We start from the raw sequence: 13277 nt of genomic DNA, 5'->3' as shown, positions 1-13277 counted from the left end.
TATATATATATATATATATATATATATATATATATATATATTATATATATATATATATATAGGTGGATAGATATATGAAGGAAAAAGGTAAAAGGTTTTGTTTTTAGTATGCATATTGCTATTAATACAAGAATACGGTGGGTGGGCGTCAAATATAATGTTTTTGAAAGTAACTGATTTGTTTTATCACCTTTTGATGCAAGCATGTCTTAAAACAGAAATCATTTGATTTAAAAGCCGATGACTATTTCTGACTATTTTCAACAAAGTAACCCACCCTTTTACTGCCTCGCTCCGATTGATCGCATTAAAACGATGTTTAATCAAACGTTGCATTTGTTCAGTTTTTGTTCGGTTGCAAGCAGAGAAACAACAAAAGAAATGTGATTGACACTTCGACCAAGCGGCTAATAAACCTCTCTCTTTCTTTTTAATGGCTTCGTGTTTGCCTATTGCATTTCGTTATTTGCTTGTCACTGTTTTTTCCCCTAAAGTTTTTCTCGTCTGCAAATATCTGCCTACACTGTACGGCCTTCCAATTCGATGCAAGTTGAGACACATATGCAGACCGACTTGGAACATAGCCAACATATGACAATATTTCTTAGTTCCGACAGCATGAACACCGTTGTTATACTCTAAGTGTTTACTCTTGACTTTTTAAAAAACATAAAAAAATGGATCTTTCTTTTCATTATTCTATCTTGCCCGCCGACTGGTTTTTATCTACTCATTTAAAGGATTGCTTACTATTTAAAACAAACAAACAAACAAAATAAAAACTTAACAAATAAAATTCCTTCTGCACTTAGGACCAGGGAGTGCTCCGTTTTGGACGTCTACTTTAAGTGTTACAGCGGACAAGTCGCCTTTTATAACCCTAACCTCTCACCAAACAAATGAACCTCTGAATACATCTTTACACACCTTCAAATCGAGACTACTTGGACAGTTATTACCAAAGAAGAATAGAAAGCTTGTTAATGCCAGCAATGATTATTACAATTGGTTCTTGTGTATTGTTGAAATCGGTCAAAAGTTTTGGAGGAAAAAAATCTTTCAGACAGCATCCATTCTCGAGTGTGAAATTGGAAACTCCACTTCGTTAAGGACGAGTTTCTTTGGAAACTATAATATTGTACCTGCAGCCGGTGAGCTGATAGGGACAAAAAAAAAAAAAAAAAAAAAAGAAGATATTGATCCTTGAAATATCAATTGGGATTTATGATCCTGTAAGCTCAGATATATGCATAGACACAAATTCTGATTACTTACTGGAACGACTTTTAAGTATCAATTAAAAAATTGCTTTCAGTGTCTTTTGAAACCATGCCAAAGTAAAAATCAAAAATACAAACTTGAATTTATGAATGTATATCTGCACCGAATTCTGAGGTAACAGATTTTGAAAGAAAAAAATATGGCAATGAAACTTTAGCACCATGATTTTATAGGAATTAACTTTTGCAGCTTGTGAATTTTATTGAAAAAAAAAAAACTTAATGGAATTACTTTGAAAAATCAATTACAAAATTGTTTGCAATATTTTTGGAAGCCAAACCAAAGGAAAATTTAAGAATGTCAATTTGAGTTAGTGATTTTATAAACTGATATATACGACAGGTTTGGATACTGAGGTTGCTAATTACAGATAACAGATTTTAAAAGAAAAAAAATGGCAATTGAGTATTAGCACCATTGAGGTGCATGATTACACCAACTTATGAAAATGAACTTTTTGCACGTTTGGATTTTATAGAAAAAAAAAAGAAAAAAAAAAGAAAAGAAAAACAAGAAAAAACAAACTGATTCAAATTATTTCTAACACCAATTTAAAAAAATACATACATTATTTACAGTGTCCTTTGAACCCCTCCCCCCACAAAAAAAACAAGAAAGAAAAAAGTTGTGAATTTTCAAACGATCGTCTGATTTTTATAAAAAATATAATGTTTGTTGTTCATCCACTCGATACATCAATGATTTTCTAATTACTTATATACAGAGGCCTCCTTTTAAGTATTGTTTTTATCATAATATCTTAAATAATAGTATAATACATACATACACACACACACACGCATTATACACTACACACACAATATATATATATATATATGTATGTATATATATATATATATATATATATATATATATATATATATTATAGATACGAGGTAAATGAATTTATGACACAGTCATTTACATACATTTCAAGAATTCAACATAAACAACGATTTCGTGTACGGTCGTTTCTGAGACAAAGTGTATTTTTATTGATATCTAGTAACTTCATAAGTACAGGAAAGAAAACACCTAGTTTGAAGTTAAAATAGCATCAGAACTAAAGTGCAGACAATTTACGCAGCAATTCGGGAGGTTGAGGGATATGGTAATTACAGTCCACTTAAACTAGGTTACAAAGCAATTATATCGAACATACAGATGGGCAGAATATGGGAAAGAAAAACTGTTTACATTACAGACAGAGGAAAAGCATACAATAGAAAAAGGAGTTTTTTTTTTATACAGTTATAGAATTTTTACAAAAGAAAATATAATAACATATAGTTATAAATTATAATAAACAATATAAGAACCTATAGTTTATAATAAAATATATAAGAACCTATAGTTATAAATTATAATAAAAGATATAAGAACCTATAGTTATAAATTATAATAAAAGATATAAGAGCCTATAGTTATAAATTATAATAAAAGATATAGTTATAAAATTGATTAATAGATAAATTTACTATTAATTAAATTGAAGAGATGTTTTCACAAAACATTATCATAAACATGTCTTAATAAAAAAAGCTGAAAAAAAAAACATTATATAATTTAAACACTTGCACTAAGTAGATGTAAAAAGTAAGTTTTAAAATAATCACATGTAATCCACAGTGTTTCGCTGTGTCACAGCTCTTCAGTATGTCTAGACAACTAAGTGTTGAAGCTTGACCATCTATAGGACAGTCTGCGCTCCTAACCACTACTGAGAGTAAACGAAATTTCTCTGAAAACATTGTAAATTGCCTGAGAGCTCCATTTGTTTACACAGAGAGCAATGCATTATAAGCTAGTTGCAGTTAGCGATTTCACCCACCAGTAAGTTCAATACATTTAATTGTTTTAGTTCTGTTTTGATTGGTGTTACATGCCAGTAGAGGTTTCGGCTTTGACAATCATTGCAGTAAAAACTGCATTTCGGTAGCCTTTTAGCTGTCAGACTGGGGCAGCCATTCTGGGTAGTCCTAGGAGGTCCACCCTGCGGGTTTTCGAGTGGAGTAAGTTTATCACTTGCTATCTAAAGCGCCTTCACTGGGGAATGCTGATGGGCCTACTCAGACATTTTTTGCAGGGCCAGAGTGTTCCTCCAATAGGAATGCTAGCCCATTCTTTTCACCTTTCGACCTTGTGTCACATCCCTCGCTGTGGGAATGAGGTAAATACCATAAAGCTCAACCCAATAAGGGCGAACATATATTAGTCATCCACAGATAGACTGTTTCACTATATCACAGCTCTTATATAAGATAAGTAATGTCAATATATAAGATAAGTAATGTCAAATTCTTAAATTTAAATAGTTATCATTATTTCATATAAATCCGAAGATTCTATTGTTGATATTGGTTTCCTCGATATTTTTTCGAGCCAGAATTTTTTTCTAATAAGATATCGGGTACTTATAGGAGGGGCCACATGAAGATTGCCAACATTCTAGTGAAAGTGATTTTTATGGAATGAACTGGATTCGAACTTGGAACAGCCAGGTCGTTATTAATCCAAATAAACCAAGAAAAACGATACGTTAAAAACACATAGAATAAAGGCAGCGTCAAATTAAGTCCATCAGATACCCATAAATACTAATGTTGGGACGATTAATCAGAATCGGTAATCGGAAAAATCGGAAAGTTTTGGAGTATCGGAATTCGATTCTTTTAATCAAAAAAAAAAAATTTTGCTTGTTTTTGTTTAAAACTTAATTCTTCATTTCTAATACTAATGATAAAACGATAAATATTTATTGATTTTAAACTACCAGTAAAACTGAAATAAATAGATTCATTCCTCAAATGTGTATTTCTATATGTGCAAAAATACATGCACATAATACATAAACTTTTAAGGTAATCTGAAAAAAAAAATGTATACAGATTTTAAAAGAATTAGAATTGGCATTTATATCAGAATCGGTAATTTAGAACAGAACCGGTAATCATCAGAATCGGGAAAAATATTGGAATCGTCCCATCACTAATAAATACTACACATATTACAACCAGCCATATTCTTAAAAAATTGCGTTATTATATCATAATTTAGAAATATACAAAAAATGATGACGTAATCATTTTTGAGCATATCAGTTCAAGAAACTCACCTGTTTTGGTCTTCTCCCTGTCCCACAACCATATATATATATATATATATATATATATATATATATATATATATATATGAAAGCTCTGTTTCACATCACCTGTTAATCATTGAGCTTAATTTTATCTGCAATAAATATTGTATTCCTTGTTTATTTGCAGTAAATAAATTTATCTATAAAGTTCTATCTCATATTGGTACTGAGGTCTTTTGAAAAAAATATTAGTTTTAAGTTAATTTCATCAATATTTACCCCCTCTCGTCCCTCCCTCTCTCTCTGTAAGCCCATTTGATACCCTGAAATACTACAGATATCTAAATCAGTTTTATGATTAAGAGCTATTATATGAAAATTTAGAAGTATGTAAAAAATTTTAACAAAATCATTTTTAAGTTTATCAGTTCCAGAAATCGGTTTGGGTTTTCTCGCCCGAGTAAAATTCTATAGAATTCTTCTGGAATTTACCGTTCTCCTCATCTATCTGAGAAGTACCGTCCTCAAAGAATTCATTTATTTGAACTTCTCTAGCTAAAAAATGGGCGATAGGCAACAACTCCGACGCCTTGTGGAGACTGGAGACCCCAGCTATTTTGGCTTGAAGAAGTTGCATATTCGTGGCCGAAACTTGTCAAACTTACCGCCAGAACTGTTTTCTATCATAGAACTGGAAGTTCTCCTTCTCTCTCCTGACCGTGAAGCCTGTCTTTTTTACAAACTCTCCACACTTCCCAGTGCTATCGGACAACTGGTCAACCTACGCGTCCTTGCGCTTGACACAAATGCCCTTCGTCAACTGCCAGCTGAGATATGCCAACTTTCGCACTTGCACACCTTAGTGCTGAGTAACAACCACCTGAGCACACTGCCTCAGCCACTGGACATGCTAAAAAATCTACGCAGTCTGCATCTAGCCAACAACTCATTCGAAGAATTCCCGAGACAGATCTGCAATCTCCCTTGTTTGGAATTTCTTGATTTTAGTGACAACAGAATTGTAGAGTTGCCCGAAGAGATAGGAAAACTGCAAATATTAACAACGTTACTTCTGTTTTCAAACTGTCTCCAAGAACTTCCTGAAACGCTTTGTGATCTGACAGAACTCCGATGTCTGTGGTTAGGTGCCAATAGATTAAGGCGACTTCCAAAGAACTTTGGGCATCTTACCAAACTTGATGGTCACCAAGGATTTTCTTCCATGGTTCTTGATGGTAATCCTTTAGTGCATCCGCCTTTGGACATTTGTCACTTAGGTATTGCGGTTATTAGACATTTCTTAGAATCAGCTGAAGAATAGACTTCAATATGCACAATGAAACATGTGTAAGACGCTTATGGAAAATGTAAATATAGAAATTCGCCTATATTTAAAATTACTTAAACCATGGATTGATTTTTGTGTAATAACTGGAATGTAAATTTACAACACACATACATAATGATGCTGGCCTTAACAGAGCTGAGAGGGAAAAGATAACGAAATACTAAAGATCTTATGTACAATATGAAAAGAAATTGGAATCTTAAGGAGATCTTCATCATCCCAATAATTATAGGAGCAACAGCACACATAGAAAAACAATTTCACAAACTATCTGGCGAATATACCCGAAGAACCAAGTGCAAAAGAAATACAAACAATTGCACTCAAAGGAACGGTTACAACCATCAAATGATCTATCGGTTCAAGTGATTGAAATAATGGGTGGATGTCTGGCATCCGATAGAATGCTTCATCCCCAGCAAAAACAAAATAATAAGAAAATTGAAACAATAAAAAATATTCAATAATAATCTATCTTTCAAAGTTCATCGTAAAACTACACACAAAAATGATTGCATACACTTCTACTCACACCATGATAACAAAATAAAAACAAGTATGATAATCGGTACATTAGTGTATTCAGAATTTGTAGTCCAGAATACCTGGACGACGAATTCAAATACATTACAAAATCTTTGAAAACACTGCAATAGCCCACATATTTTATATTAAATGCTAAGAAAAAAAGCTATACAAATATGTTTCAGAAACTGAGCAAAAATCTTACACACTTTTCTCATAAACATACATCTTTTACCCACCCACACCAATAATACAATAATTTGCAAACTTTAAACACACTAGGAATTCCAATAATGCAAACTACATCACAAACTATAAAACAAACATTAAAAACAAAACATTTCCAAGACAAACTCATATTTAATGTAGGTACATATATATACTGTCCCATGCCATTATTGTCATCAAATATGCATTGATGAAACTTAACGGGAATTAAAGAAAAGGCTTAGCGTACATAAAAGAAATATAAAAAATACATTATTCTCTCCTTTATTGGAGCATGGTCATTCTTTTAAATTTAAACAAGCTTAACATTAAATTCATTTTAAATAAATCTCGGCAACGATTTCTTGAATCGGCCCTCATTGCAAACTCAAGCACAATCATGCAGCGTAACGACTCCTACAATTTATCTCGTTTAATTAGTGAACTTATATTAAAAGAACGAAAGTTAAATTTAGATACAGGTGAACTAACTTAAACTACAGAAAATAATATTGATGATAAATAAAAAAAATTAATCAATAAACAAATAAAAACAAAGAAACACTCATTTCATTTTATATACACAGTTTGAATTCTAATGACTATATTCATTCAAAAAAAGAACAGAAACAAAATCATATCTTTTAAAATTCAAACGACTATATGTCGTTAAAAAATTTCACTTATTCCATACCATAAACACAGCTATTTTTTTTTATTCGGAAATAGAACAAAACCATTCATTTCACATTGCAAACACATCCAATATATTTTTAAATATTGTACTAGCATTTTATTTCTTCAAATCGGTTATCCCGAAGAAGTCTTGAAATAAAGACGAAACGTTAATGAGCATATAATTTTGGTCTGTTCCTTTTCTAACTTTCAATTATGCTATAACATTATTTCCACATAATTTTCATCATCATCATCGTATATATATATATATATATATATATATATATATATATATATATATATATATATATATATATATATATACGAGCAAACAGTTAATAAAACATGTTAAAAAACACTTTGAAATGAGTTAAAAACATATTTAATCTGAAAAGGAAACACTAGATAAGTGGATAGTCCTTAATCCGCGGAGTTTTGAAGAAATACTTTCCTTCTCATCAGAGGGTAGGAATTAGAAAAAATGTGGGATCGGATTTTGCATGCAAAAGTATTTGATGAAACAACGAGTAAGTCAAAGATCTTACTTGAAAACAAAAAAAGTGAAGCAGAGGGAATATGGTGAAGAAAAGGTGATTACACATGAATGGATAGTCTGGTGGAAGATAAATAATCCACTGACGGTAAAATCCAAGTATATTAAGGATTAAGGACTATCCACTTATCTAGTATTTCCTTTTCAGATTAAATATATTTTTAACTCATTTCAAAGTGTTTTTTAACATGTTTTATTAACTGTTTTCTCGTATTATAAGCTCTATCTCCTATTTGATTTTATCGAGCTTTTACATCTGGCTGAGATAATTTTATAAATATTAATTCTTTAATATTTATAATATACTTTAATTTTACCATCTTGGATCATTTTGGTAAATTTAATTGTAATTTTTATTTTATTTTATTTTATATATATATATATATATATATATATATATATATATATACATATATATATATATATATATATAGTGTTATAATGGAATAAATCCAGAGGAAATCCGGGTATGAGAGCTCAATGTGGTAAACAGAGCAATAAGATAAAAATTATAACACGGAAATTACATAATTGTCGATGCAATAATTTATTTCAACCTTATGATATTTTCAAGCATCTAAATCAGACAATTACATTTTTGATACTCTACTTGACCTGAAGACGTAATCTCCCCAGTAACGGGTGATTACAGAAACATGTATGCACATATGTAGCCATCAATGTTTGTATAAATAAATTTAATATACCTGCTCTGTTTACTCATTGAGCACTTTTTTGGTAGACACATGTTGTTTCATTGGATGTACTTCTAGGAAACTAAACTTTACTGCCATAATATATATATATATATATATATATATATATATATATATATATATATATATATATATATATATATATATATATATATATATAAACAGAATCAGTCCATAATCATGATACTTGTTTATTTTTTTATCAAATTATTTTAATTATAGGCAAATACCGATATTTTTTATAAGTGCCTTACACGTGTTTGGTTGTATCAAAAATGTAATTGTCTGATTTAGATGCTTGAAAATATCATAAGGTTGAAATAAATTATTGCATCGACAATTATGTAATTTCCGTGTTATAATTTTTATCTTATATTATATATATATATATATATATATATATATATATATATATATATATATATATATATATATGTATATATTGTAATCACCCGTTACTGAGGAGATTACGTCTTCGGGCCACAAATTACCTTCGAAAACTGAAATTTCAAGAGACAAAAACATTTTCTTATTTCGTTTACAAAATTAGAATCTTGTCATCTAATATGGATGGGGGTATGTGAGGGGGAGGATAAGAAAGGTCTTTGAACAATCCATTCCTCACAGGATTTTATCTCTTCATATCTTCACCTCGGTAAGGGATAATCTTTTTTTTTTTTTTTTTTATTTCCTTTTATATTCGTTTTTGTGTATCTCCTCTTTTTGTTTTGTATCATAAAATACTTGAGAAATCCGACATTATGAACCAGCATATTATTATAGTTTACATATGCATATACATACATACATACATACATACATACATACATACATACATACATACACATGTATGTATGTATGTATGTATGTATGTATGTATGTATACGCCTATGTAAACTATAATAATACGCTGTTTTATATAAAGGGGTTACCACACTACCGAAGTTAGAGGGCACCTTATTAAATAAAGTTTTGCGTATGTAAATGTATGGCTGTATATTTATGTGTTATGGGTGCGCGGGTATACCTATGTATATGTATATTTATGCATATATGTAAGTGTATACTTATGTGTATATGGATATCTATATATCTATGTATGTATATATATATCTCATATGTGTACTGTATATATATCTTTGTGGGTTTACGTACACGTGTGAACAGGGGTATATCTATGGCTATGGGTATATAATCTGCATATGTGTGTATGTATATATATGTATGTATGCTTGTATGTGTGTATATATATGTTTATCGAAAGGTGAATCAGATTATGATCTACAAGTTTTAAAATTCCCAATTTATAGTTTTATTAGTATTGGTATAATAACAGAGGTAGTATATAATATGCGGGTGTGTATATGGCTATATATGTGTGTAGATGTAACTATGTGTATATGTATTTATGTATATTATATGGATGTGTGTTTACGTTTAGTGTAAATATATATGTACATTCTGTATATGTGTGTGTATGTCTATGTATATATGTATGCGGGTGTATCAGAGTATAGATGTTTATACATATATTTATGTAAATTTATGCATGCAGAAGTCGTTAGCTTTCTTACACTTTATATTTGTCTTATTTTATATTTATGATTTATATTTCTGTGTGTATGTGTAAGTGAAATATACGAAATGATGTGTATCCACTCCTGAGTATATATATGTGTATGTTTACTTCTGAAATATGCGTGTATGTAAGTTAAGAATACCGGTTTCTCTACAAGGGGGGGGGTTACCATTGGAAATATGTAAAGTCTTCGACCGCTGGCTAGACGAGACATAATGTCGGATTTCTCAGTATTTTATAATGCAAAACTAAAAGAGGAGATACACAAAAAAAGAATATGAAAGGAAATAAAACAAAAAAATAAAAGATTATCCCTTACCGAGGATGAAGAGATAAAAGCCTGTAAGGAATGGATTGTTCAAAGACCTTACTTATTCTCCCCCACACTTACTCCCCACGCATATTAGATGACAAGATTCTAATTTTGTAAACGAAATAAGAAAATGTTTTTGTGTCTTCAAATTTCAGTTTTCGAGGGTAATTCTTGACCTGAAGACGTAATCTCCCCAGTAACGGGTGATTACAGAAACATGTATGCACATATGTAGCCATCAATGTTTGTATAAATAAATTTAATATACCTGCTCTGTTTACTCATTGAGCACTTTTTTGGTAGACACATGTTGTTTCATTGGATGTACTTCTAGGAAACTAAACTTTACTGCCATAATATATATATATATATATATATATATATATATATATATATATATATATATATATATATATATATATATATATATATATATATAAACAGAATCAGTCCATAATCATGATACTTGTTTATTTTTTTATCAAATTATTTTAATTATAGGCAAATACCGATATTTTTTATAAGTGCCTTACACGTGTTTGGTTGTATTGATGGGAGATTTGATCGATTGTACTATCAAACAACTCATCAGAAGCAAATAGATATTACAAATTGCACAAAATAGATAAAACAAAAAAGATGAAAAATAAACAAGCTTTTTAGTACTTAAAAACAACTTCCAGATAATATGTGTGTGTATGAGTTGGCTGTGTGTGTGGGTGTGTGTATATATATGTACATATGTGTTTGTGTGTGTGTGTGTGTGTGTGTGTGTGTGTGTGTGTGTGTGTGTGTGTGTGTGTGTCTGTGTCTGTGTGTGTGTATCCAGTTGATGTCAGCACAGTTAAGAGATGGATTCGTCAATTTCAGAGTGGCAACAGGGATGTGAGTATCAATGCACGCTACAGACATTTATCACCGAAGCATCAAAAGAGGCTGGCAAAAGTGCTCATACAATGATGCTGACTATGCAAAAAAAGAAATTCTGAAGCACAACAGTACCACTCTCGTCTCCATAGCTCTTCAAAGTTTTATTTTTTTAGTTAAAAAATAGGAGACCTTACTTATATATATATATATATACATATATATATATGTATATATATATATATATATATATATATATATATATATATATATATACACACACACACACACACATATATATATATATATATATATATATATATATATATATATATATATATATATATATATATATAGTGTAATAGTATAGTTTGCAAAAATTCCAAAAATCAAGTTATCTCTGTTGGTAATTCATTATTTTTACAAAGTATACATCATTGTTTTATTTGTGACTAACAAGCCGGTAAAATTATGTCTTTGCTGCATTTTTAGTATCTTACTCATCAGATACTTACCTCAAACACAATATAAAAAACTTTCCTTGAAGAATTCACATCTGATGAGTAAGCGACTAAAAATGCAGCAAAGACATAATTTTACCGGCTTGTTAGTCACAAATAAAACAATGATGTATACTTTGTAAAAATAATAAATTACCAACAGAGATAACTTGATTTTTGGAAGCAGGTAGAGGGGGGGGGGCGTTATGAGACTTTGGGTAAGCAGTGGCCAAATTTATCGTATAGGGGGTCCCTGAGATCCTTTGAGGGGGGGGGGTGAAAGACAGAGCTTCTAGTAACATTACTAGGTGTTTCTCAACCCATTTTTATTCATGTTGAAATTGTTTGGCTCACACTTAATTTCGATTGGGAAAATTAATTCAAGAATCACACCTCAACAACAATTTGTACATTGATTAGTGATTCCTGTGATTATTATTCTGATTTTTATTGATTATTGTATTAGCAATGCTATGATTTATTAATTGACCCACTTGATTTATAGTTGTTACTGTTCCCATTCCATCGACAGAGTAGAATTTTGTTGAATAAACTTTTATGGATATTCAATTATTTATTTTCATTTTAATTATGTACTACCACCACTACCAACATTATTATGTAAGGATGCATGTATGGAGGGGGAGGTAGTAGGTATCCGCATTTTCTAGGGGAGTGTTTGCCGAAAAAGGTTGGGAAATCCTGATTTAGACCTTAATATCGATAAATACTGTCATATTGCAGTGGTTTCTCCTTTTGGCTCTTACTTTCAATGATGACACTGCCCTGCCCAATGGAGTGAACGAAACGAAAGGTCTTTACCTTCTTGTTGACTCATCCTTCAAATTATCTAAACATTGTGTTCAGGCTGCTAACAAAGTAAGGAGTATCCTATTTCTCACACGACGTTCTTTTCTACAAACTCACTCCTGAAATATTTTTCTCTCTTTGTGTCTTTCTCGTCAAACCATCGTTAGAATATGGTGTTCAGGACTCTTCTCCATATCTGATATGTGATATCCAGCATCTGAAAAGAGTCCAAATCCGGCTACTCAAAGAGCGCAGGATTTATTGAATCTGCTTTATGAAAAACGACTCCAAAAATTTAACCTTTTCTCACTTGAACGCCAACGATTATGTGGTGATCTGATTTTGGCTTACAGTCTCATTAATGGGCATTATGATATACCCCAGGACCTGTTGTTTCAGTTCTGTGCTGGAAAGATACCTACTCGGACCCTGCATGCAGCTATTTCACTGCCAATTTCGATGTAATTGAACAAGGGCTGTTTTTTTAATCAGAATCCTTGTTCCTTCTAAGTGAAGTAAACAATGCAACAATTCAAGGTGAATTTGGGTAAGTACTCGGCTACCGTATTCTCTTTTGTGTAAATTTCTACCACCCTTTTCAGACATGACATTTAAAACACGATTGTTTTATTTTTAAATTTCTGAATTTTTTAGATGAGGGGGTTTATTGTTTATATTACTTGTATTGATCAGACTATTGTTCTCATCTTGAGTGTTATTTGTGCAACATTTCGGTTGGATTGGCTTTCGACCATCTTCAGACATGTTGGTTGTTGTCTTGGAAAAGAAAAGAGAAAAGTTACTAGCTCTGT

At 30.8% G+C, this 13277-nt stretch overlaps 1 protein-coding gene across 1 annotated transcript; it reads left to right on the top strand.

The window, feature by feature from the left end:
* The first annotated feature begins 463 nt into the window (after nucleotides 1-463).
* On the top strand, nucleotides 464-7309 carry LOC145296683 (uncharacterized). The gene has a single exon (XM_080142636.1). It carries the CDS (start codon nucleotides 4932-4934, stop codon nucleotides 5688-5690), a length of 759 nt encoding a protein of 252 aa, XP_079998762.1. The 5' UTR covers nucleotides 464-4931; the 3' UTR covers nucleotides 5691-7309.
* Nucleotides 7310-13277: the final 5968 nt, after the last annotated feature.

The sequence above is a fragment of the Euprymna scolopes genome, chromosome 17, assembly GCF_053919585.1.
Source record: "Euprymna scolopes isolate OS-2025 chromosome 17, ASM5391958v1, whole genome shotgun sequence".
NCBI lineage: Eukaryota > Metazoa > Mollusca > Cephalopoda > Sepiida > Sepiolidae > Euprymna > Euprymna scolopes.
The sequence above is the reverse complement of the archived record's forward strand: the minus strand, read 5'-3'. Positions and strand labels throughout refer to the sequence as shown.

Coding starts and splice junctions, on each gene's coding strand:
- LOC145296683 (XM_080142636.1), top strand. CDS start 4,932: ATGGGCGATAGGCAACAACTCCGACGCCTTGTGGAGACTGGAGACCCC.